Here is a 27534-nt window from a genome sequence, read left to right as displayed (position 1 = left end):
TCTCAGAAATTTTGTTGTTGAACATTTTTAATTTTTAATTTCTTTTGCAGTGAGAATCATTCTTTGATGTTTAGGGATTAATCACGCTGGATTTGGGAAGCTGTAAAATTGTCCAGTCTTTGTTAATGTAACTCAGGTTGCTGACAGTGGATGCTGTAGCATATTTAAGCTTGGGTCTAATGAGGTTCCTAAAGAACGTTAAGCTTCTCTTGCGGCGGAGCCCACTTTTCATACTGGATACTATCCGTAGAGCGTTGGTTACAGCTGAAGTATTTGTTAAGATGTCATCAAAATGAAGTTTAACAATGAGTGAACTGCTTATGGCTCTGTCAATGATTTTGATATGGGTGGTGTGTGAAATCAACTGATCTAGAATCCTAATGTTGAGTCACTTCGATGTGTGATGCATCTTTTGGTGCTGAACTTGTCGATGTAATATGCAGCGCTAATCTGCTGCACAGGCTAACAGTTGATTGACTTTCAAATGAAGGTTGTTGGCTGAAAACTCTCTGGTTTCACCAGATGAAATAATGGGGAACTCGTCAGCAAATTGAAGGATTGCCGTTGAGTCTTCCGCAATAGCGTGTAATCTAGATTTATACAAATTGAACAAAACGGCGCTGAAGCATTGGCTTAGGCCATTTTGAAAAAGTGTGTGATAGTTGCCGGCTTTGAGTTTCCGAATCTCAATTGTGAATTTTTAATTCTCATTGAAAATTTATGATTATCATTAGTCAATTTTAGAAGGTCCCGTGGAGTCACGCTGGATTGTAGTTTCAATCGATAATTATGATCCGTCTCAATTTTGGTTGTATTAATTCATAACAAATTCAGCTAGAACTGACAATTTTCAAACTTTGTAGTAACTATTTATTTGCTGGGATTGTATACAAAATGTCAACAAATGCATAAATATAAGTTAAAATTTTTAATTTAATAATTATAGTTGAATTAACTAGATTTACATAACAACAATAAAACAATATCTCAAAACTCTTTCTATATTAGAAGCTTGAAGCAGTAGACAGTGGCTGAATGAATCGCCAGCAATTTAAGCCTAATTTTCCAGCTGCCGTAGATCATGTAAAACCTGGGAATACGAATAATATTAAATGTAAGCACTGACGTCACATTAATACGTTCTTACTTCTAAAACAGTTGCAATACTCCATGCTTGTGTTCGGCATGAATCGCGACAGTAAGATCCCTTTTCATTTGTTAACTCAGGAAGACCCCGCCAGTGTGATGTTTGTAGCTCTTTCAAATGTGCAGTTAGTATTTGCCTGAATGAGAGAGGAGTAATGCATGAAAAATGTGCGAAGGTTTTGCTTCTAATTCAGAGGAAAAAATATTTTAATCAACAAGCCAATAGCATCCCAGCGTTAATGCTAGAAACTAACAACTCAGAAAGTTTAACACATTTAGCAGCTAGTGAAATATTTGCATACCATGTTTCCGCAATAGTCTCTTTTAGTTTGCCATTATGCTTTGCAAATATTAATCGTGCTCGCAGGAAGTACCCAATTGGCCAAACCCATTCAGGTCCCTGATGATAGTTGGCACCATGAGCCACAGTAGGATCAGTTCCATCGTTACTGTTATCGTAGTTTCCACGGTATGCCCAATCCTCTGGATCCAAGGTTTTCATGCCAAGAGGACCTAGTAGATACTTCTTAGCTTGCTGTAAAGCCTCCCATGCATGGCGTGGTTCAAACAATTCGGGAGCCTATTAATTCATTCAAAAGAATCAGATTTATTTTGACCCACATGTTGTCAAAAACTTACTGCAACCATGGCGATTGGGAAATTGCATCTTAGTTGGAAATCAGTCCATGGTAAGGCTGATCCAACCGAATCCTTATAGATACCCTTCTTGTTGACTAGTGGTCCTCCTTCATGACCCACGTAGAATTGATTTTCAAAATTCAATTTGATTTTATCTGCCCATTCCTTGAAAGTCCAGATAGTTTTCTGACCTACAAAAACATTTTTCATAAAACTTCCGAAAAAAATACACACTCTTACCATTTTTGCCGACTCTCTCAACTGACTTGAATGGAATGTCTCCATCCACACTGAGCTTTTGCATGAATCGTAAAACAGACATTTGCAAGCCAACTAGTTCAACAGCAGAGCCATCTCTCGGGGTACTAGGCTTGCCACGATTTCCGGCTTTCTCTGATGAACCCATTTTATCCATCCACGTTCCGCAATTAGCAGCATTGCCACCAAAAACGAAACCTGTTTCCGGATGAATTCCAATCTGAACATTGAAACCAGGATCGGTCATGTGGGCATCAATTTCATGGCCGGCATTTCGCTCTCTATATATCAGTCCTTGGAAGTGGATGTGCAGAGCTTCTTGCATAACATCATATAGAAATTGGTCCTACAATTAAACATATCGTATAAGGACCATCATAAATACAATTATTACTTACGCATTCACCCGGTGGCTTTGCTTCGGAATCGTCAGTTGGGAAGAGTCGGGATACCTTCTCCTTCAGTATGTCTTTTCCATTGGGTGCTTCTTTCACATAAAGCTCAATACTGTACAGCCACCACCAAACAGCGTCACGACAATTGAACCTAGGTTTCGTTCCATTATCTAAGAGATTCGGTATTAATCCATGACGAAGGCATGCTGCAAATCCTAAAATAATATATCGGGCTTCGTTATAGCGTCCCGTCAAAAAGAGAAGTCCTCTAATGGCTATGAAGGTATCGCGTCCCCAACAACGCATGTATCCGGTTGAAAAATGCGGCAAGCCAGCCGACAGAGTTACACAACGTGCTGGAGGCTTAGGAGGCTGAATGTTCGGACTGAGTTTCGGTAAATCTGCAGAAGGAACGATGGCTAAAAACTGCGTCGATGCCAGTGCTAATAATTGAGGGAAAGTTGTTCCGTTTTTGATAAACCTGAAAACCAATAAACATAAGTTCATAGTTCATATTTAGCATTCATATTTGCGGACATACTCTGACATAAGGTTGAAGCAGTGGTTCACAACCTCATCATATACTCCGGTTACTATAACATCGAAGTAGGATGGTATTAGGTATCGGGGGATCTGTTTTAAAGGATCCAAATTAGATTCCAGCCACTTTGCGAGCAAAAGGGTTTTAGGATTCAATGAAAGTCGATTGCTTATGTAATCTATTTAAAAGAAATATTGTAAGATTCATTCAATCATTTAATGCATTAATATGGAATAAATTCAGAACCAACTTACCTATCATCCAGTTGCCCATCCTCAAATTATTACAAAACGGATGTCCAAGATCATTTGCTGGTGAAATTTCTGTTAGTAATGAAACGAAGCCCTGCAACCCACAATATACTAATGGTCCAAATCCAGGAATATCGTAGGTTCCGCTCCCCAGTCCAAGGTCTCTTTCTTCAGCCTCACATTTGAAAAGAACTGTGTTTATATCTACCAGATCCAATTTGGAAACAACCTGTCTCAGCTCTTCAAGATTTTTTCCTTTCCCGGTGTGTAAAACTGAAATGTTTTCTTGCAACTTGGCGAAATACGGGCGCGTGTAAGGATGTAAAGATACTCTGAAGAGAAAATTCATTTCATATAGAAATACAATTTCAACGCGTTGTTTATTTACCGTATAGCGACAATGGATCCTGGGCGAAGGTTTTCGAAATCCAGTTGAGTTATATTTCCATCAATGTATGGAACATGTTTAAATATCTTTGATTGGCATAAGGGAATGTGTTCCCTCAGCGTGCATTTGAATTCCGTTAAACCGTTTATGCATTTTTCACTTTTCTGGTAACGTGACGGTTTGTCGAATGGTCTTCCCATATTATGAGTCAACTCTGCTTCTAGGATGATTTCATCGATGTTGCCCTCAAAGCGAAGAGGCCGGACATGTGTTGGTCCTGCTGATGGGTCAGGATAGGAGAAAACGGTGTGCGCTACGAGGATGACACTTTGATGGGTTATGGGAGAATGACGTGTAACGGCAACAATATTCGGATCCATTTGGTCGACATAAACCTGAAATTTGGAGATCACTTTTCTAAAATGAAGTTGAAAACAGTGGAGGAGCAATCTTGCTGATCGTACGGTAGATAATATAGGTAGAGATAATTGAATAATCCGCCTGAGGATATTAATGAGCACTGGGCTGCCATTAAAAAATTCGCGTTTTTCGTGCTATTCGGGTCTTCTGCCATGTCTCGAAAGGGTATCATAAAATCTGGCTGACTGCGGTATCATTAAAGCGGATCCATGGATGTAAAGGATTAAAGGCTCTATTGGTCGTTGAGAATAATGGCGAGCGTGATTCGGTTGAGCTCTAATGCTATACGAAATCTCGGGAACTTCAGCGTAGTGTGCACCGCGACAAAAGGGAAATTGTTATCGCCTAGGTCAAGGGAGCAGAAGCTGCCACAGATAGCAATGATTTTAAAACTATATACCGCAGAACTAGCATGTGGTCACAAATCATTCGATGGTCCTGTGAGGGACTCCTCATTCCCGATGACGAGCGCCTGAAGATATGGAATGGACACTTTACCACGGTGCTCAACCTTATGACCCGCGGAGAACTTCCGCGTCTCGTAGATAAAATGGCTGGCAAACGTAATGTGTGAATACGAACTGCAAGTCCAGATAGAACAGAGACAAACTCGGAGTAGGTCTTCCAGCGGAACTGTTCCTTGCAGCAGTTAATTCTCTGTAGAGTTGCCACCTCCACTCATTCGTAAATCATCTTAATCTGAGATATATTCCAGTGAATGATCGTCAAAATTTCGCTTGAGTGCAAAGATAATAGCTAAAATAATTTTGAAACGTATCAAGAAAAATCTCGGGTGGTTGATCCTCCGGGGAGCGGCTGTTTACTGTTCGGAATCCCTTTGCATTGATCAGATCTCTACTTCTCTTGCTTTTCATCGATTTCGAGAAGACTTTCGACACCGAATAGAGAGTGTATCTAGGGTGTTCGACATACGAGAAGCATTTCGGAGAAACTAATAACTATTCAAAAAGTGGAAAGAAAGACGACTAACGGTTTCGTCCAGGGCAGAGGCAACCCGTCATCACCTCTGCTTTAGGAGCAGCGTGATAGAAAGTAGCAATAGATGGAAAACAAATATGACAAAGGTGCGAATTATATCCAACTTAAAACGCCAGTACTTTAAGCCTAAGCCGGTCCAATAACAAGTACATGTGAACTTAGGACCCCCCCCCCCCCTCATCTCGCAAACAAAAAAAAGTAGCTATTATTATTAAATTATGATATATGAGGTAAAATCGCGGAAGAATCTAAGTTCCAAAGCGGAATCCTGCAGGGTTTATTTTTCTCACCGATGTTATTTCCTCCTGTTATAGGAGGACTTCCATGAACCATAACATATTTTCTCAAACACCTTGGCTACCATGATGACACCTGTTTGCTCTCATACCGAGTCATGGACCTTGTTCAATTGGCTCTGCGTTTAGAAAAATAGCCAAATAGAATTGGGTTGAAGATAAACTTTTATCTAGATTAATGAGCGGAACGTCGAAAGCATTGATCATTATGCATACCTAGGAAACGTCGGTTCTGTCGACAGTAGCATCGAACTTGATGTCGCTTGCCACATTACACATATTTTGTCTTATATTTGGAAATGCAGTCATCTCAACGTCAAAATTAAGTTGAGATTATTCTGTGTTGTTATACAGAGTAGCACATGGAAAATTACCATCATTGTTACTCAAAAGCTCCAGCCCTCAAGTTGCCATAGGAGCACATGGTGTAGAACAGTGGAGGAAAAGTGCAAGACAAGTTCTGGGGAGAGTTGAAGTACATTTCAACGAACCGTAAACGATGGCGTACACGTGTGGTTGACGCATTGTGTCCCATTATGAGGTGAAAGGTAACCATATATGTACAGTAACGGGTCTAAAATTCTTAATTTCGTTCTTTTATATCTGGCAAAATAAAAATGGCAAGGCCGACTGGAAAAGTAGCAAAAGTGGAACATGTTAACATGAATCGTCGAGATTAATTTAGGCATCTCAGAGAATACGCACAAAAAGGAAAAATAAACATTTCGTCATTTATCAATAGACACGACTAATTTCAAGACACTGGATGGAATGGGGATTATTGATGCGGTAATGGTAGGATAACGGCTGCGAGATTCTCTTCTACATTTCGAACCTATTCTGGAGATTAATTTACCTTGAAAAATTTCACAAATTGGCAGAGACGTATTGGACGTGCATGATGGTGCTCCATTCTTTTAGAACTATCTTCTTTGAGTATAGCCAGGAAAATTATGTAATTCAGACAGCAAAAGCTCATCTCACATCTTCACATACCTCTCTAAGTTCACTGTAAGTGCACGTCCCCTTTCATCTTCAAAAAAGTAAGGGCCGATAATTCCTCACAACGACATGACAGCTCATCTGATCACTTTAAGTGAGTGAAGAGGTTTCTGGTTGGCTGCACTCCAATAGCGGCAGTTCTGTTTAAGATAGAAATGAGCTTTATCCGAGAATGATATGTTGGTAAACGTTTGAAAGCACTCAATTGGTATAGCAATTCTAGCTTCTGAATGGCATTCTGAGGTTTCAATTTATGTACCATTTGAATTTTATAGGGGTATCAGTTTGGATCTCCGTGCAAAATGCGGTGTAGCGATGATCTATGCACGTTCAAAGCACTTGCACACTTCTGAATGGAGTTGAGGGGATCGCCACGACTGATTAATCCGTTCAACGTTTCCTTCTATTCTCGATAATCTTGGTCGCCCGGATTTTGGTTTATCTAATGTTGAACCGGTCTCCTCAAATCTTCCTACCCATTTCTGAATGAGTGGAATGAGACCATTTAACATTGCGGAAATTTCTTGGCACTATAATTCGAGCACACACAACGCGCGATCCGCTCCTGAGAAATGCTCCATAACGCCTAAATTGTTTCGGATGTTTTGCGTTCACGCAGTAAAATAAATAAATATAAACTTTCTTTTGAGACACTTTATATAATTATTGGATGCCATTAAAAGTGTTCTTGTCTAAGGGCACATTGTCAGCTACAGCTAAACAGTATGTTATAGAACCTATTCGTGTGCAGAAACGTGAAGACGTCAGAGAAGTAGAAAAAGGCGGAAGAACTTAGCAATGCAGTCTTTTCGTTCGAACATTGTAGAAACCTCATCCACGTTCATAAGCCATTTAAGAAGGATCACCTCGGTTCAGGGAAAAAATATCTAACAAGCCCAAGTTCTGACAAAAAGTTTTTATTTGCAATGATCTTCGCTACGTCCATCCATCGCTCTATATGCAGCGTTAACGCAAACTACTTCGCTTGAAATTCAATCAGTTTATCTGGAATCAAATACACTTCAGTACAAAATGATTACAGGGGAAATGATCTATATCTTGACATGCGATTTTGTTTTAGGATTGAAGGAATTCAGCGCCCGCAACCACTTGATAACAGAGCACAAACATTTCCGAAAATGAGGGCTGACGGTCTAGGACAAAGGCAACTCATCAGACGCTGACCCCTCTGCCCTGGGAGGCGTGACAGAAAGTTGATGTGAATTATATTGGAAATGGAAAACCGTCTGGTACAGGGCTAAGCCGGATGAAGCGAAACTGATTCCGTTTTAGAATTGAGGGAGTTCTGGGACCGGATCCACTGGATCCAGTTGGAATTGTCTTCCACTTCTCTTCATGTAGTATTTTAAAGCTCAGATTCCCTATATGACAATCTTTACGATTTCTTTTAATGCTGAAAATGGACTACACATTCATGTATATCATGTATATCTTCTATCCGCTCCACTCCACTCAGCTAATTTCAAAACTAAGATCTGCTGCGAAAAATACGAGAAGTAATCGATAGTTTTCATTTGATAGCCTACTTAGCCCTCATTTACACCTAAACTCTAAGAAAAGTAATACCATTTACTGTACACGTAGTATTCATCGTTCCAACATCTCCACTAAATTTCATGTGATATCGCGAGTAGCTAGCAGCATGCAAAATAGAAAAGAGCTGTCGTAAAGGCAACTAAAAGAGATGTAAATTTGTGGGCTAGTAAACAGTAAATGCCTAAGTGTCCTCGCTACCGAAATATTAACAGTGCCTCGTATAGGGACTGGCTATGATCTTCGGTAACCGAAACGATTTTTGATTATTTGAATGTGCGGAACCCTCCTCGGTAACGTTATCAGCACACTCCGAAAACAAAGTCATCAGATTAGAGAAGCACAATTTGCGCAAATAACAATCATTTCGTCACCGTATACCGCATTAATAGCTTGCAAGTGGTTCTAAGTCTTTCGACAGTCCAGTGACGAATATCGATGGCAGGCTTCCACGATGATAACCTTTTAAGTTGGTGTAAAAATCATTTCATTTCTTAATCGTTTAATGTCCGGTGAAGTTCTTCTTGGATAAGGAATGCTCCTCTTAACAGAAACGGAATTATCTTTACCATCAACGCACTCAAACAAAGTAAAGCCGCCGGCTTTGACGGTCCTCTGACGAAACTATTCCTTGCAGTCACTTCTGCGTTGCTTCCACTAATTTGGAAATCTTGGGAATTTGAGATCTTTCCCCGTTGAGTGGAAAAAGTGTATGTTTATTAAGATTCCGAAAAAGCACTTCCGTCTTGAGTGCGATAATAAGGGGTTTTTGCCAGTTAATTTCTCTCCAAAAGATAAAAACTAAAATAATTCTGGAACACATCAAAGAACACATGATTGACCGAGAGCAGGTTGATTTCCATTTTGAATTCTTTTGTGCGGATTACATCAACATTCGTTCGATCATTGTGGAATAGTGTGTGGAGTTTAGACCTCCGCTCCCCTGCTTTTCAAAGTGAACAGGCAGTGTATGCTGTACACAGAACATTCTGGAGAAGCTAATAGCTATTATCAGGACGACATATGATCAAACATCGAAGTAACATTAGGAGAAGCTCGAAAACGGACTCCCCAGAGTTACATTTTGCCACCAATACTTCTTCTTACCGTTACCGGTGACATTATTCATGGTTGGAGGACATTGAGGAGTTCAATGGACTCTCTCAACGCGTTGTGGACCTTGGCCAAATGGGTCTCGATTTTTAGGATTGAAGATAAATACCAACAAAACTAAGGTTCTCAATCTGACAGATCGTCGCACTTTTCTTACATATTGGGGGCGTCGAAGAGTTTGCACATCTAGTGTCGTTTCTGCCGACGGGGGCACTGAACTTGAAGTCACTCGATGCATTAACAGCACTACATAGCCTTATTATTTTAAAATCCAGCGACATTAACACCGTCAAGTTCAGGCTGTTCGGCGCCAATGCTCTCTCTGTGTTACTAGCACACAACCAACAAGGATGATGCTTAGGTGTGGTTGTCGCGCTGTGCCCCATATAGAGGTTTACGGCAACCATATATTATTTGACACGGAAACCAGCATTATCTATTGTCAAATATAAAAGTACGATTGCAAGAGGGTTTTCGATAATGTTAATTGAATGTGACCAGGGAGGCATAAGGAAACATTTTGTTTGGAAGAATTTGAAAACTGATTCGAAGGGTACTGCGTTCTTGATATTTGCATTGATGAACAGAACATCAAACATATCGTGATATTGGTAATCTATATTTTATTTAGTCACTTCAACGACCAAGCCAATTCAGTCTGATTCGTTCGGTCCTTCCATGCTATTATGTGACTTATCATTATCTCAATTGGCAATTTAATTTCTAAATTAGATTTACCGAGATAAATACGATGGGACTAACACTGAAGAAGACAACCTACAAATTCGAAATCTTAAGTCAATCCCCATTAAAAAAATATTTCAAAGCAATGTTCAGGACAATGATCGGGGTCGTAGAGGCTTCAATCTAATGGAAAGATATAAATGTTAATCATTATACTCGATACGTTTGTATAAAATAATGTAAATGAACTAAAAGATGATTTTGATAAGCGTCCATAACCTTTAAGGAATACTTTACTGCGCTATTATGAGTAAATAGTTTATGATTACCTGATTGAAGCCTTGTTCAGCGAGTTCTCCATGTAGTAAGTTCAAAGCACGTTTCGCGGCAATAATGCCGCTTTCGAAGTCAACACCTTTTCCCCACTCTTGATATTGCCTTTCTTCATCAACTACATGGATCTGAATAAAACAATAATTAGCTCCAAAATATTATTAGTCAATCTTATTACTTACATGATGGGGTACTAGTTCATCATATCCTCTATTACTGCCGGTTGCACAGCATGCCATCGAGACTAAAGCCGCTGATGGGAGCAGATCAAAGACAGAGCGTTTCTCTATGGGACAAGGATTATCATGCGTAAGATCCAAGAACAAAGCATGAGCTATTCCAGCAGCTATAGGCCGCTTTGGAGAGATGAAAAACGCTCCAACGGGTACGCCCCCGTAACGATATACTAATCGGCCTTCTTCATGAGCATCCCAAGCGGACTGTGCTTCGCGAATTAACGATGTGATTCCAAGCCGATTGACAAAAATGTTGTCTGTATTATCAGAATTTGTGAATAGTTCTGCAACCACGTAAAGTTCAGGGTTCACTTTGCGGGCAGCATCCAACAAATATTCAGCAACATGAAGTGGTGTTGAATGACAATTATCCAACCGTACTCCGTCAAATATTTTGGCAGTTATTTCCACATATTTTTTCATGTGACTCCACAAATATGGGCTGTCTTCAGGTTTATCTCCAAAACGTAATTTCACACTATCTCCCCATGCGATGAGCTCACGTTTTAGATAAACGTTTCCTCGTCCAGGTTGTGGTCTTGCGAAATCTTTCAGCGGATCGCTATTCATTACCCAGCCATTGTGAGCCATGAACAATTTACCCGCATCTGTGTACATCATCTCTTCGGTTTCCTTCACTGTTTTTCCCGTCAATCCAGTATGCGTGAAGTATTTCGTAAATACTGGATGCTTGATTGAGATTTCTCTTATCATCGGACCACCTTCTTGAACTCTTTCGTAACGGACACCCGCTAAGCAATTTTCAACAGCGTAGTTCAGATACTCTTGTATCTCGGCACGAATTGCTTCATTCAACTGTTCTAACTTGATACGGAAACTTTCTGCACACTTTTTCAAACGGGAATCTTCATCAAAACAATCAGCGCGGAAAACATTGTAGGTTTCCAAAGCTAATTCAAAATCAATCGTTGATTGTAAGCGTCGATATTCTGGATCTTGGATGATCTTCAACTCAATATTTTTGACTTTTTTGGCGGTATGAGTTGGTGGAGGACGCTTACGCATCTAAATTATGAAAAAAGTAACATGTGAATAAACACAAACTAATACAAAGCTTTGCAAAGTTGTCAATTTGGTTTTCAAGCTACCTCTTCGATGAACTTGTTGACATACGTTGGAATATTGCATTGGTATAGCTCGAATATGTTAACTTTCGGCAAATAATTTGTGTGCAATTGATATTTAAGGGCCTGGAAGAAATTATTTGTGATATACACACCACGGCAAGATTTTATTACCTACCTGGAGATGATCCTCATTTTCTATAACTTTTGGCACTCCTACTATTTCTAGTACGCAAGCCTGCACATCCCTTCCGCACTGTGCCAAAACTGCATCCAACAGAAAAGCTGGACGCAAGTGCGGCATTGTTTTACACGAGTATGTTGCATCTGGATGTTCTTGGAGCCAATCAGACTCATTGGCAGTATGGTTTAGGACAATATCACAAATCGATGCTATCTTATAGTGAAGAATATCTTTTAATTGATTTTGCACCTGCTTTGAAAAAAATAACTTACTCCCCATTCTTGTCGACATTTTTTGATGATTTTTTCTAGTTCTTCAAATGTTGGCTTAACTGGTGGTGTTTTTGGATGTGGATTCCCAGATCCAGTTGGGACCGCAAATTCTGGATTTAATTTCAGTTGATTTCTCAAAGAGTAACATGATCGTGAACCGCCTAATTCCTGAACTGGTGTAAAATGGATAACATTGTATCCTGATTCTTTTGCAACTCGCAATTTTGCTTCCCAAGTATTTAGTGGCCCTAAACATTTTGCTAAGAAAGTCTGACATCGGATGGAGTCCAAAGGGATTATTTTTTGTGCACCCGGCGGTCCAACATGAAGCATCGGTTCGACTTGAATGTAAAGGGCGCCATTTGGTTTTTTGTCAACACTGTAAAAGATAATTACGATTTATGTCATGATCATTGTGAGCCTGGTGAATGCTTGATGGTCAATTTTTTTTTAATGAAAACAATTGGAAGGGTTCTCTTTTTAGATTAAAGTATTTTATTTGGATTTAGTATAGGGAGCAATCTTATAACTGAGTCTAGTCACGATAGCCGTTTCCCCGTATCAGGCAACAACCTGTTGTGGTGAGGTAGTCTATAGTAGTTCATTACTACAAATCACATGATCCAATTCATTCAGCTGTGGGATTTAGCTCTCCAAATAATAAGGAGTGACAGACTTTGGATCCACCTGCGACATCGAGTGGGTTTTGGAAATCTCACCAGATTCATGTTTCCCACGGAGGAATCTGTAGCAAACATGCTCTCTCCACAGAACTATAAAATCGATCACAGCCGATTTTGCCAGAAAACGGTTCGGCAGAAAAAAACTTTTACCGCAAAAGATAGGGGACTACAGGCTAACCTTGCCTTTCAGAACCTTCCTTCCACCTCCACCAGAAAAACAGACAAAAAAAGAGAGTTGATGATGCGAACGCAACTGGTCTAATACTGGTATGTGGAAACGTTGTGCAGGTTTAATAATATCCCGAGAAATCGGATAAAAGGAAGCGTAATTTTCAGCGTAAGGTGGGACTAGTTATAATTGCAGTAGGCTCTTCAGTTCTCAGCTCATATTAGACTACAAATATAAAAATTAGTCAAATCCGCATACAGCATGTCAGAGTCTCTTCTTTTCTACTGGCAGCAAGGTTGGCAAAGTTCCAGGATAGTCATTATATATTTCTGGTTCTGGAATCTATGGGTTCGGCTTATAAAATCTTTGGTAATGGATCAGTTAAGCAGGCCGTTTCTGTCAGCACTCCAGACCCTGAACTCAAGTTGGTTCCACGTGCTGAGGCTAAAGTCTAACTTACGGCTAAACATCTGCCTTCGGGTAAAAAACAGCCTCCGGGCAAACCCTCTTCTGGCAAAGCACAACCCCCGGGTTGTGCCAACTTTGAGGAGAAAGAGGCGTTCAGTGCATCTGCGGGGCAGCAAAGAAGGTGCGGCTAGCGACGGGTAAGTCTTCATTTGCAACCAAGGCTATCGAAGCCGCTAGATGAGTTTTGTATGATAACACCAATGCTAACCATGAAGGAGTTTCTGAGCTGCTATTATTCAAAAAATGCTTTCTCTGTCTTCCGGATGAAGAGCGTAATTGCGCTAAGCAACAACTTGGTGTTCAGAATAACTTCAACACCTCCGCCTGGATGCTGCTAAGAAGTAGAGTAGTGTGACCAGAATTAAACCCCCAGTGGAAGATTCCTTAGACCTATCCAATATGCACGTTAACGCCGATCACATTTGTTGGGGGAGTTCTATGATCAACACGAGAGGGTCGGGAGCTCTGGTTAAAAAGTGGAGAGCATCAAACGATATCACGATTTCAGATCACAGGCGCATTGATTTCAAAATGGGCATGGATTCACCTCCTGAGAGGCGCATCTAATCTATTGCTGGAATTGAGAAAACAATCCAGATGATTACAGTGTCCGAATGGATGGAGCGCTAGGTTGTCGTAGCTGGAGGTCGTGATTCTCACTGGTGACAGAGGGAATTGTATCGTGACTGAATATCGGATACCAGTCAACTCAGCTATGAATGGGTACCTGTGTCAAATCGCGGTAATGATCCCGGGCGAGCGTAATACTGACCATATTGCCTCCTACAGTGTACAGTCTGTAATAAACGATTCAATCCACTCATCCAATTGGACTGTTGCGCCAACGATTATTATTATTGTTAGTATCAGAGAAGTTTTCGAAGAAAGCGCCAAAGAAAGCTAAAACACCATGGTGGAACTTTGATTTTTCAAAACAAAAGGGAGCAACAGGGGCACTTTACAACAGAACTCTGAAGTTTGATTCAGCTGTTGGGTGGAATCGGCACAAAAAGGCTCAGTAAGCTCTAAAGAAGAGCATAAGGTCAGCTGAAAGATCATCATGGAGACGCTTTTACGAAATGACTAGCTCGCTTGAGTAGACCTCAAAGTTGAAACCGATCCTTGTCAAAGAACGTAGCCAGCAGCTGGGTTACCTACATTTTAGAGGGGAAAGTACGCAGAAAGCGATAAAGAAACAAAACTTCCAAGGCATGAAGTGCACTTCCAAGGCGGAATCCAAAATCTCGGCTCAGAACTGACAGCTGCATACAGCCCTCAACCGAGAGACTGGACTTTGGCATGCAAAATAATATCACTGGAGCGAGTAAAGTGGGCATTTAACTCCTTCCATAAACTCAAGGCTACGGGCCGAAAGGTATCATCTCTGCTCTAGTAATAGAGGGAATGGATGCGCTAAATCTTTATATTCGGAATATATATTCCCAAACCTAGGAAACCTACATGGACCCAAAAAGTTTCCGACAATCAACCGACTATCAAAAAGATTAGTAGATCGGGTCATAAGGAGTACGTGAATCCTAGGTACCTACTTCACTCTAGGCGACATTAGTGGGATGGAAATCTATTGGGGGAGGATGTCTTAGGGCTGTCCAGAGGGAGGGGTTTTCTCTCCTTTATTTTGGCTCCTGGTCATGGACACCTGGCTATGGTTCCTTGAGGACACAAAAGTCTCTGCACAAGCATTTGCGGACGATCTAGTCATAATAATTATCGGCAAAGCTTGCGGATACAGTATGTGACCGCTTGAATGCAACTCTGCAAATAATCCACAGTGTCTCCGTAACGGACTCACGGTGAACGCTAAGAAGACTGGACTAGTTGCGTAAACTGGGAATTCATTGGTAACCATCAGTAGAATGATTGATAAATGGGCATGAGTCTTTTAAAATTACAGAACTAATAATTTTCACCAACGGGTCAGTCGTGGATAACGGATGGGGCACAGGGGTTTTCTCTGAAAATTCGATTGTAAAACTGGTCCAACCTGTTGAAAAAAAGACGACCATATTCCTGACGGAGATATATACTATTGTATTGGCAGCAGAAGAATGTTTGCAAGAAAAATGGCAGAGTCACACCATTCGAATGTGTTCCGACAGTCGGGCAGCATTATCAGCACTAAATAACAACAATGTATCAATCCACACAACATTTCCTATGTGGATGCCCCGTCTACGGGCGAATTAAACCTCAGATGTTTGGTGCTGATGTACTCCACTTGCAATATGCAGCATTAAACCCACTAATAGAAATCCGGCGATACATAAAACAATCTGGGATATTTCGTTAGATTAGGACCTCGAGTACAATAAACTACTACAGTCTGAGTGTGTAGGGGCTATACCCTCCACTTCAGACATATACACGTAGATAAATTGGGAATACACGTTTAAGCTATTATATAATAAGAGGTTGAAAAAGGTGTTTACCTGTCTTTATAGCAGAAGTAGAAGTGATAAGTTCCTGATCGATTCAGTTCAATTTCGCAATAGATATCCACATCGATCACAGCAACAAAAGGGTGTGCGTGAGTTGTTAGTTTTTCTCCTGTCTTCGAATACCAAATCAAATTGGAATATTGTGTGCGTACGAATTCTGATTCATCTGGGAAAACATTCTTTGCATTATTTCAATAAAAGTCAGAAAATATGAAAGCAAATGCAATACCATCAACTGGAAAATTCGTATACAAGACGACTTCCTTGCCAAGTAGAGATGGCCCTGGTATTAGCCGTAATTTCAATCCCTTTTTTAAGCGGTACAAAGACCCTTCCGCATTAACTCCATCATGTAAAGCTACGCTTGCAATTTCATCGAGTCTAGTCATGGTTTCCTTCTGAAATGTAAATTAAAATTTGATAACATGATTTTATATGCAGGTCAGTTCTGAGGGAACAGTGCATCTTCATTGCTTTGGTTGAGTTGTTCATCAGCAAGCACTTAATAAGAATTCTAATATTATTACCAAGTAATCATAATCACTACTATACTTCACTGATTAGAGGTCACTAGTGAGCACTGATTCATTTTTTGCTCCCTTTATAATTTCCATATGGGAATAACTTTGGAGATAACAATGTGATAGCGAGAAAACTTCGAAAATGAAATAAATGGTCGGTGGCGCTAGAATAGTAAACATACTATGAAATTCAAATCAGCGAAGAAACTAAAGTGATATTTTTCTGGGATTTAAATGTGTTTAAATTAGTTAAGTAAACATCCAGAGTAACAACAAATTATCGGTACTTAGTAACGCAAAAACATTTCTCAAACGATTCTAAGTAATTGAACTTATTTTAAGTACAAGGCTTTCAAGAAATGATATTCAGTTAATTAATCAATCCGTGTTTCCTACCGTACACCATTTTTGAGCAATCTTAATGCATTTCTACCTATTATAAACGCTTGCCTAGTTCTTCTCTTATCGCAGTTCTTGAAATTTTTTCTACATATGCTGAATTATTATATATTTCGGTAGACAGGGCTTTTACTGTTGCCAGGAAAACTCAAGACCACTCGTTTAAATGCAGCCTAACCATTTTTTTTTCTTTTGAGTTCATCACTCTTCCAAACTGTTAACCTGCAAAATTTTTCTTGACAGGGAGACTCAGCTTAATATGAGGAGAGGGAAAGGGTGTTTTTTAGGGGTCAACTAATTTTGTTCGTAAAAGGTTTTACTCTTAAGTTCCAGATTTCTTCATGTAGGCCATTCTTTGCTTGTCCATACTGATCTGATGTCCTACTCCCCCATTTACAAACGAAGCAGGTGAATGTGTGAATCCACACTGTCAAAGTAGCATTTCTGAAATCTTCAAGTCAGCACAAATAATGCACTTATTATTGGTCATTATTTGATCCTTTAGAAAAGAAGGAGAAAGCTCTCTTTGAGATGAACAGAATGGCCAACTGGTAATGAAGCCAATATATTGCCATTGTACAACAGAACTGCTTTCAGACTCTATTTGAATGAATCTATAAGAAGACGGCAATTATCTTTTTAAGGTTTTATGCGAAAAATCTGAAAAAATGAAATCACAGTGGTGTATCTCTACAAAATTTAGGCATCAAAATACACCCTGTTCCGATATCTCCACAAATAAAGTTAATAGTAGTATATTACTATATTTTGGAAATTTAGCCGGAAATTTGGGATTACTTTAGGCGATAGTTTAGGGCATAACTCTGAACAGTTTGAACGCAATCCAACTAATACTATAATAGTACGACTTTTTTGTGTAAGGTTATAATCCGAGCTTCCTTCCACATATTCAGGAAAATATCTTCGGAAAGGCTCTTATTATAAATTATAGTAAGGGGAAGGGAGATGTTCTGTTTACATTTTTTTAGGAAGAGATTCGGAATACCGTCGGATCCGCAACCGCAACTGACATTGACTTCGAAAATTGAGGGATTTAGAAGAGGAATGAAGGGTATACTAGCCGAAGAGACCTGATTCCTCTTCGGTTAGTATATCCTTCATGTCGGAAGAGAGGTAAAATGAATTGTTAGGAGTAAAAACCGCGGAGCAATGATCCCGAAGAACTTCACAAACTGATTTAGGGGATACGGAGTTTGATCATATTATCATATTAACAGCGGGAGAAGTGTGCGAAGAGCGTAAATTATGGACGTGTGACCAAAAGTGTTGCCGTCGCTCAAGGGAGTGTTGCTATGCTGGGTATGTGCACTTTAGATCAGAATTTGTACACAAAACCGTAGTTATAAACGTTGTCCTGTCTTTGGCATTACCGGAACGTTGGAATTCAGGCGAGCTTTGTGTGTCTCATGAAGAGTATTTCAGATCTCTACAGTGAACCAGACAAGTTGTACTTGGGCGCCTTGGGGGGCGGCAATATGTTGGATCGATTAACATAGAAATCAACTTTAAAAAGTGGATGGTAAGCATCGACTTTAAGTTAAGGCGAATCGCTAAGTAAGAACATGTACCGATTGTCAGGAAAGCTGGTCAATATCAAATTGCAAATGTAGTTATTATGATTGCGATTAACATTGAATTGGGAGGCGAAACAAGAATTCATGAACGCGTTCAAAGCTAAATGCGAAGTGAACAGATTATTAGGATGGATGAGAATAGCGGGAAGCTGGACAAATCACGATCACAACAAAGGACAGAGTAACCATTGAGGAACTGTCCACTATGTACATTGGAATTGAGCCAAGTTTCCGATCTAAAGTCCGACAACTTGGTTCTGAGGTTCCTCACATTTTGGTAGAATAAAGGTATTCATTAACTGCGACGATAATATATTGAAGTCGTAGCAAGAGCCGTCCTCATCTATGGAGTTCAAATATGGAAGCCAAAAGTAGAGTAATACCGCAAGCTGGTGCTTCGGGTTTAGACGTTTTGTATTCATCTTAAGTGAGAAACTTTCTACGCACTTTTTTCCATTCATATATGGCTTAAAATCCAAAATGCAATAAATACTTCAAACTATAAGATATATGTACATATTACAGGCATAGATATTCTGCTCACCCTAAACAAACAAATATATCTATCTGAATTACCTCAAAGCTTGATTAGCATATACATATACATACATATGTCTGTCTCGAGTAATTGATATACAAATGATTAAAAAATTATAACGAAATGTTTCCTTGCGACCGCCTTTCACATGAGTTAACTGCGTTGTAATATTGACGAATTGATATGTGATGATGACGTCATACACATTTCAGAACGCGCGAATTCACATCAAATAGAAAAATTCCACCCTTCTATAACTTTCTTAATAATAGTTGGACTTCCTTCAAAATTCCCAAAGTTATGCCCTACGTTATTTCTCATAACAATGCTAGCGTGAACTTAAGAGGAGTTTCCGGCTAAATTTCCAAAATATGGTCATATACTATTATTGACTTTATTTGTGCAAATATCGGAACGGAATATATTTTGGGCCCTGAATTTCATTGAGATACACCACGGTGATTTTTTTTTCAGATTTTCCGGTTGGATAGATTCTGACAACGAGACTTGTTACAATTTTTGGGGGTCGTATTTTGAGCCCTCACTCCCCTACGTTTCACCCGATATCAAATAGGGTGCACAAAACCTTAAAAAGCTATAAGTGCGTTGCAGTTTTTTATGGTTTTGTCAGTCAGGTTCAGTCTCAAAGCTTTGCTTGTCTATGCATTACTGACACCATAAAGAGAACACCCACCTTTGCATAGGGAGTCTTACAATTGGCCACCTTTGCATCTTATGTTAAAATAAAGGGAGGACTGGGAATTGTAGCAGCATATAGACTTTAACAAAACAACAACAAACAAAAATATCATCCACGAGATCACAAATTCAACTTTGCAAATGAACAGTGATTTTATTTTCCCAACGTGATACCGGCACTTCAAAGTTGACATCTCAATAATTAGGGAGGATTGGAATTTGAGAAACCAGTTACAATGGTTCACAGATGAGTCAAAAATAGAAGATTTGAGAGGGATATTCATACAATACGAAGCGTTGCATATTTTGTGTCTTTAGGTGAACATATTATTGTATTTCAGATAGAGGGATGGGATCCATATTCTCCCTGACAGCCTTAAAGGTATCGCATCACTTTAAACCAGATCTAAAAGCTTGGTGGAATGTGAGCAGATCCTTAAGACGCCAACGAAAAACGAAGTAACGTTATGTGAATAGCGGGGCATACAGATATTGTCGGCAATGAAAAAATGAATGCACTTGCAAAAAAGGGATACCAATCATTATCCATGGGACTAGAACTTGCACTTGGAATGGTGAGGAACAGCGGTGAGTTACAAATGTAGCAAATTCCCGTTTCAACGTGGGTGGTGAGTTAAAGCGGCCGAGCTAAATAAAATCAAAATGAAGATATTAATTGGTCAAATAACCAGTAATTTTTTTCTACAAAAGTATCTGGATAAGATGAATGTCTATACCGGAGACTTTGCAATGAGAACGAGACGACTTTTCATAACATATTGAACTGCCTTGTCTGCCGGTAAAGGTAACAAATTCAGAAAAGAGGCTTTACTAGGTGCACTTAATTGAATATCTCCTTAGCCTAATGAATAGGGCACCACTTAAACAAACTTTAATAAAATAAACAATAAGCTAACAGGTTAAAGTGCGGAGCTACAAACGCCCATCTGTCCATCCAACATAAAACATCGAAACAGTACATAGGAGGCTTGTTGAGAGTCTAGCAAAGTCCACCCGGCACTTTAGTCAAGAATTGGACATTTTGTTTATAGCGTATTCTCATGGAAGTTTGGACAGTAGAAGCCTACTGACCAGGCACAGATAAGAGATTTCATTGGATAGATTATGGAACAACGAGTGCAGACTTTTCAAGCATAGCTATTTTGAGCAATGAGGCTTTATTTTATCTTGATCTCTTTTTCATCATAATGTCATGGTAAGAATATAGAAATTCTGATATTTCACAACGATACTGAAAACCTTGAAACATATTGATACGTACGAGTGTCTTTCAATAAGTTGTTGGAAAGTCCAGACTTAAAATTATTGAGGAAGAGGACAACTGGTCCTCGAAATACCGGTATATGAGCATTAAAAACTGTTTTTTTCGGCATTCAGAAAACCAATTTTTTTTTTTCACTAAGAAAAGTCCGAGAAATAATGATAATTTCACTTGTAGTGAGCAACATCTCTCACTCAAGTTTGATGCGTATATCAAGTGGTTTCATTTTCCAGAGCAATTAGAGCAAAAACATTCGTTTATTTAAAAATGGTGAAAATTATGTACGTGTTGATTAAATTCTTCTATTTAAACAGTTTAGTGCCGAAAGAGATCAAAATTGAGTCGAATGAAGTTCGTGGTACATATGCTCCTGTGTTGCGACTGTTTACATTTCGGTGAATAATTTAAACGTGGGCGTACATAAACGATCTGAACGTTCAGTGAAACAATTGACTCCACGAGATGATTTTGATTGATAAATGGATCAAAGTGCGCGAAATATTCGAGCCTACAGATATTGTTCTCAATTTTTCAGGAAAATTTGGTAAAAGGAAAAGGACAAATATAATGGCGTAATTCACTCGGAGCCTGACTTGGGACATTACGGAGGAAAAAGTGAAGTAAATGAAAAGTAAAATCAATCAATCCAAAGTAATTTGTTCTACCAATTTCTTCCTAAAAACTTACTGGACAACCCAGGAAAAATTGTAAAATATTACAATGTTTCTATTTAGAAGATTCAATATCAATATAAATTTTAAAGATAACCAACAGTATTTGTTTTATCATTAAGGAAGAGTACTGAAACAGAACCTTAAAATTCCTCCAAAAGCAGTGGTTAGTGAAAAAAGCAAAAAAGTTGACTAACGGTTTCGCCCAGGGCAGAGGCAACTCATCAGACGCTGCCTCACCTCTGCTCTGGGAGCAGTGGTTAGTGGTTAAGGTCACTCCTGCCATACCGCTCCTAGCAAAGGTTTGGAAAAACAACAAATAAAAAATTAACACTAGACTAATTTTTAATGAAAATCAATTCTTAAACTTTTTTTGTCGTTGAATCCAGCTCTCTACTTGGTTTGATTTACCGGAGATAGATACAGGATGCGCAAAAAGTTCTGATAATTTTGAAATCGGAATTTTTGATATTGCCCTAGTTTTTTTTTGCTATTTTTCGTGGTTTTATTGAATTCCCTATTTAATTTTAGTCTAAAATGTGTTGCAGTTATTTATTTATTTCAGTTGTGCTTACATTATGTCCTAGTGAAAGTCAATGTGTAACAGTCGTCGAGTTATACAATGTTCAAACGAGTGGTTTCAAAAGAACGGGTGCTGTGAAACTTTTCACGTGAATTGAAATTTTCATCCATTTCCTATAGCTATATCCATTTCTTGTCATCTCTGTCATTAAGTCTGTCCATAATTTCCGTCCAAACTTTCAATACTCCGATTTTTTTAATTATTACCAAACATTTTAAAAATTGTAATTAGAGAACAGTTTCGAAGTCTTTGCAGTACACATGTAGATATATAAAAGCCCGCGAGCATTGATACAAGACAACAATTCAATCGAATTTGAGCTACTCTCTTCTACGAGCATAAAATCAAGCGTTTATAGAGACGCTGCAAATTGGTTCACATTTCCAAACCTCGTCTATTCTTCGATGAAAAAGAACTGTGTCATGAGTTTCAGTTTCATGAGGGCCAGCACTCCAGCATAGTCTGTTTATGAAAATAAAAGTTTTCTTGAAATTTAAGAACATTGAAAGTAATGCTGCCCGTTGGAGTAACAAAGTAAATTGGGAGAGTATGGCTGTTACCTATGGGTTCCTTCACATTGGTCCCAGGAAAACATATTTCGCACCGAAGGGTAAGCACACTATCATATTCCAGGCCGAAATATACGTCATAGACAGATATGCCTGCCAACCTCCAAACGAACTATAGGGGGCAGAACAGTGTTATTTTGACCAACAGCCAAGCAGCGATCAAGGCACTAAGGTTCAACCAGGTGAACTACAAACTGGTATGGGAATGCATTGAGAGACTGAACACGCTTGACTTGCACAATAAGCTCTGGATACTCCGGGTTCCAGACTATGTTGAGTTAGAAGGCAATGAGGCAGCGGATGAACTGGGCAGGAAAGGAGCAGGGACGCCTCTACATGAAGCAAAACCCTTCTGGGGAACCGGAAAAAAATCCATTTCTTAAAAGTAATGAAAAATGCCTAAAATTCCACTTCATCCATGTATGGATCTTAGATACTTTGATAACTAGATAATTGATAATTAGAGCCTAAGAAAAACAGGGACAAACAGTGCAGTCACCATCCGACTACATCAGTTGCGTTGATGACAAAAGTTCAGGTTGCTTTTCTGGTGGTGAATACTCATATATATCTGCTCGACGTGAAGCGCCAAGAGAACCAAGCGAATCAAGAGAACCTGCCCGTCAGCAAGGAACATTTTATCGGGATAATTGGGGGAATAGACGGTTTATTCCTCCACGTATCATGAGGCTACGTAAATTGGGCTTGAGAGTATAAATTGTTATCTTTGATTAAGTATGAAAAAATGCACCTTTGGAATTGAATGTGTGTGAATGTTACTGAATAAATAAATTAGTTCAGTAAAACAAAAGCTTTTGCGTTTTTCTATGGATTTGTTCTTGGGAACTCAAGGCCATTCTTTTTCAGCAGCCATTCAGTCCATTTCAAAAATGGGGACTGTTGATTCATTGTCGTCCTGGTGGTCTCTGGTGGAACGCCCCTATTTGATTACTTCAGTACTAATACCACTGGCAAGCCATTCGGGATTCCCTCTTAAATCCAGAGTTATGCAAGCGGCAGTTGCTTCTGTGTGCCCTTTTTGGCTAACTCAAAAAGAGCATTTTTCTTCCTCGTGGGTGCAGCAATTCTCGTCTCCATGTCATAGCGAATTGACTACGTTGATACAAAGTCATCGAGGGAGCTAATTGCATTACACTGTACAGGGGACAAAAGCAAGTTCTAGCTTATGCTCATAGTCATAGTTTCTGACTTGTCACTTCGTCCTCGTTGAGAGTTCTGGCATTGTACGGTGATAGGAGGATTACTTTCAAAGGCAACGATATGGAGCTCCAATCTGAGCGATCTGAGGAGGAAAACATTCCACGGAATATTTTGAGATTCATTTGACATCCGAATAATGAAGGATATATGGATCTGGCTATGGGAGATGATGTGCTGAATTACGTAGAGCTCAAAAATGAAGAATGGATCCGCGAGCTAAGTATTTTAAAATTGGACCGGAGTTTGGGTTCTATGTGTACCTTCAAAGATGTATTAGCATCGGCTCAAATTACTCCACTAAGTTAGAGTGAGTCGGTCAGACTTTTCAAAAGTGTGAACCAGACTAGGCCTCACAAGTGCGAGGACTATCTTAGTTGCATAACATATCCCGACAACTGGATTACGGAATTACGTGAGAACCGGTTTGACAGGGATGTCAAGTGTTAACATAGGATAATAAATGCCCTGAGGTAGACAGTCAGGAAGATAAACGGCGCTCACGTCTATTTTCTGGTGATGTTCTTGAGTAGTTTCTTGTCCTGCCTAGCTCGAAGGGACAGATGCATCCTTCAGAGTGTCAGAGGGTGAGAGTGACGCAGATGGTGACTAGATATGCTTATCTGTTCGGGTCGTACATGTGAAAGATAACTGAGAAGATAGTATGCTTTATCTCCTTCGCTGGTACGGAGGCAAAGCCCACCTTGAAGGCCAGAGGGTCTTCCTCAAGTCATCTCTCTCCCTCTGGTGGGATGATAGGTTGAATGAAAGTAGGCGTTGTAAGTAACCTGAAGCCAATTTGTCATTAGTAAAACCTCCAGTAGCTCTTGGTAAGGAGCGACGGCATTGGTGACAGGGTCACCGCTAGCTTAAACTGTCGCTATAATGGTTTTTTCGAATCAATGAGCGTCATCTTCTGATATTATAACAGACGAGCATTGTCAAGGGAAAGTGCACTTACAGTATCGTAAGTCATGGTAGACACCCTCCAAATAAGGACGGGATGCTCTACAAAAGAATATGCTCTAAGCCTGCATCTAGCTCGGCAACCAGGAAATAATGGAACATCTTTACGATGCCTCGAGATGCAGATATATGGGTGGAATTTTCAGCGAGCCAGATATTTTTGTGAGCCGATTATTTTTTGATATTGCATGATAGATTAAATAACAAACAATAGGAGTTAGGAAAGCAACAGGCTTTGAATTACAAGTTTGATTCTAGATTATCTTACTATTATCTGCTACCGATACGAGATACTCCTTTACAAGAAATCTCAATTGTGTCTTCGACCAGTAGTGAAAACAATAATGAATATAATCTAGATATTGTTTTTGAAGCAAACGAGTCGGAAGAGCGAATAATAAACACAGGTCCATAAGCGAGAAAAACGCTATCATTCAGCGGTACTGGTATCAATCAGAACATATAATTTCCAATATTCCAAATGTCTGTAAGAAGTAACATTTTACTATCACAGCACTTACTCTATTGGAGTTCAAGTAGAAATCACTCAAAATATTTATTCAAACATTTGTAAATCCACGTTAATCTGCGATCACTCTATTCACTAAAGGGTTTAACTTGAGAGAAAACTTCACAGCAACTAACTAAGAACTAAGAACTTTTTATCTTTTATAAGAGTGACGCAACTTTCTGGTTGTCTATATTTCATTCACATAAAGCAATTTATCAGACCGTTAAGGATTCTCCATCAAAACGACTCCATACAGCAAAAGTTCAACAATTAAATAAAGACATTTATTCAAAGATATGCACCTTTCGTGGGTCTGCACTTACGTTCAATGCAATTTGAGCTTCACATGCAATCTCAGTTTTCGCTATTTCCTTTGATGTTGAAGTGAATGGAAGGAATCTTGAGAAGTAACCAAGATGATATTGTAGATTGGCTTTGAGTTTCTTCATGGTGGAATCCGTTTTTGGAATAGTCTGGATACTTCCATTGGAAATGGCACTTGGGGACGGAGGCGCGGAAAATGGAATATTTACAGTGCAGCCACTATCTGCTTCGGTTGGTTGACTGGGTAAAGACTTGTGTCGTTGATAATTCTTCAAACGTGGTTTAGAATTACTTTGCAATGCAGACATTCTTTTGCGATCGACTTGTGTCGAGCTATATTTATTTTAGATATTAAAATTAGGATCTAAGGTGCACATTAAAATCCCTTTTGTCCACTCACTGCAACTATGCTTATTCAAAAATGTCCAATTGTGTAACTGTACCTATGTACCTAACTTTTTGCATACATAAAAAATGGTTTTACTACTAACATGTACAATTCATGATACAAATTGGTTCTCTAGAATCATCTAGAACTCTCACCTCGGTAACATTTTCCACTTCTGCTCCTTGCTCACTCTTTTCACCTTTCCTACTTTTCGTTTTTCGCTGATTTCTGCTGATCAAAGGACTAGCAATTTTATAGAGAATAGCCATAAACATAACACCACAAAATAGACCCGCTATCATTTCTTCGGAATGTAATGAAATTTTCTCAAATAAAAAGCGAAACAAGCCGTTATGGGGCAGCATATTCACGAAACTAAAACTACCACTAAACTTTGAATCAATAATTTCTTTTTTCTTCACCCGAAAAAACGCCCTGGCTATCAATTTATTACGACCAATTGGAACAGCTCAACTTCCTACGACCAGAGATCACTCTGAAATCTTATTGTATGTACATAACCAAGCTGGTGACTCTTACCAAGTTTTGTTATGTTTATTTCATTTCGTACAGTAATCAGTTAGTTAAGGTTTATAAGTATTTGATGTAGTATCATGGCGTGAGTTCTAAAAATACTATGAAGAATGTGACCGGAGCGTGCACTGCTGAATTACTGTGTCATTGCCGCAATTTCTCCTGTATTTTGTTCATTGTTGATAAAAGTGCATATACAATTCGTCCATTTAAATTTAAAGAACGATCATTTTTGATTTGTTACTATAATTTTGGTCGATTAAATAGCCATAAGTTAACACAGTTCAGAATGCATCAATAATCGAAAAGCTGAATTGATGGGTATCTCCTAAAAGGAACGACATTAAACCCGACTACACATATATAAGGATCTCCGTAGCAAGCTAAATGCGCCCTACTTTTTCGAAATTTTAAATTCGAAAATGAAAAGTAATTACGGAAACTGAATAACTCTGAAAGATCGCTAGAAACTATTTTGGTTTTGTGGTAATTTTTAAATTTTTCGTCAATTGTATTGTTAAGATTTCCAATAGAAAGGGGTTTTAAGAGAGAGAAAAAGCTAAAGCTTTTATATTGCCCAAAATATATTTCTTTTGATAGTGATGATCGCGATCCAAAGTAAATGAGAACTGCATACATAAGTTTTCCCTTACAATGTTAGTTCAAGCAGTAGACTGCAAGATAGACTGATGCGGAATATTGCCTTATGGGAGTCAACCTATCTCTCTCTGGAGTTGATGTGTGACTCTCCAGGAACCAAACTTCTCCCTGTACGAGGTGACCTTATTATTAACAAAACACTAAGGATCTAAACCGAGGAGTCGAAAAATAACTCCTCCAATCCAAGGTTTTATGGAAACCGTGCCCATTGGATAGTTTGCACTCGGGGGTAACTGACTGTATTTGAAAGGAGCCTCAGTGATACCTGGTCAGCTGAATGAGTAAGCCTGACCTTATGTTACTAGGAAGGCCTATGGCACGCAGACCTCCTCGTGGAACACAACATGAAAAAATAAATACAAACATAATTGAGGACCTCATTGTCATGAAGATATGTAAGGGATGGAATAAGAAGCTCGTCTTCGTCATGTGTTAGAGGCACACAGGCATAGCGTAGCAATTGAGACGGGAAAGCTTCTACGCCTCCTCATCACTCAAAAC

At 39.2% G+C, this 27534-nt stretch overlaps 1 protein-coding gene across 3 annotated transcripts in view; it reads right to left on the bottom strand.

The window, feature by feature from the left end:
* Positions 1-855: 855 nt before the first annotated feature.
* Positions 856-27534, bottom strand: part of LOC119652547 (glycogen debranching enzyme) — a 43976-nt gene continuing 17297 nt past the window's right edge. The window contains exons 1-17 of one of the 3 annotated variants that reach the window (XM_038056754.1): positions 25995-26330; positions 15805-15973; positions 15567-15741; positions 11797-12175; positions 11519-11737; positions 11365-11466; positions 10202-11281; positions 10016-10147; positions 3619-4013; positions 3234-3562; positions 2980-3157; positions 2442-2919; positions 2026-2389; positions 1786-1976; positions 1449-1726; positions 1148-1283; positions 856-1090 (exon numbers count right to left, since the gene is read on the bottom strand). In XM_038056754.1, the coding sequence (XP_037912682.1) occupies positions 1058-1090; positions 1148-1283; positions 1449-1726; positions 1786-1976; positions 2026-2389; positions 2442-2919; positions 2980-3157; positions 3234-3562; positions 3619-4013; positions 10016-10147; positions 10202-11281; positions 11365-11466; positions 11519-11737; positions 11797-12175; positions 15567-15741; positions 15805-15973; positions 25995-26204 (4848 nt within the window). In that variant the 5' untranslated portion in view covers positions 26205-26330 and the 3' untranslated portion in view covers positions 856-1057. Of the gene's footprint in view, positions 1091-1147; positions 1284-1448; positions 1727-1785; positions 1977-2025; positions 2390-2441; positions 2920-2979; positions 3158-3233; positions 3563-3618; positions 4014-10015; positions 10148-10201; positions 11282-11364; positions 11467-11518; positions 11738-11796; positions 12176-15566; positions 15742-15804; positions 15974-25137; positions 25247-25994; positions 26331-27534 lie in introns of those variants that run through there. The other 2 variants (XM_038056768.1, XM_038056764.1) reach the window with 2 other exon arrangements.

The sequence above is a fragment of the Hermetia illucens genome, chromosome 1 (assembly GCF_905115235.1).
Source record: "Hermetia illucens chromosome 1, iHerIll2.2.curated.20191125, whole genome shotgun sequence".
Lineage (NCBI taxonomy): Eukaryota > Metazoa > Arthropoda > Insecta > Diptera > Stratiomyidae > Hermetia > Hermetia illucens.
Note: the sequence above shows the minus strand (reverse complement) of the source record. Positions and strands in the feature narration are given on the sequence as shown.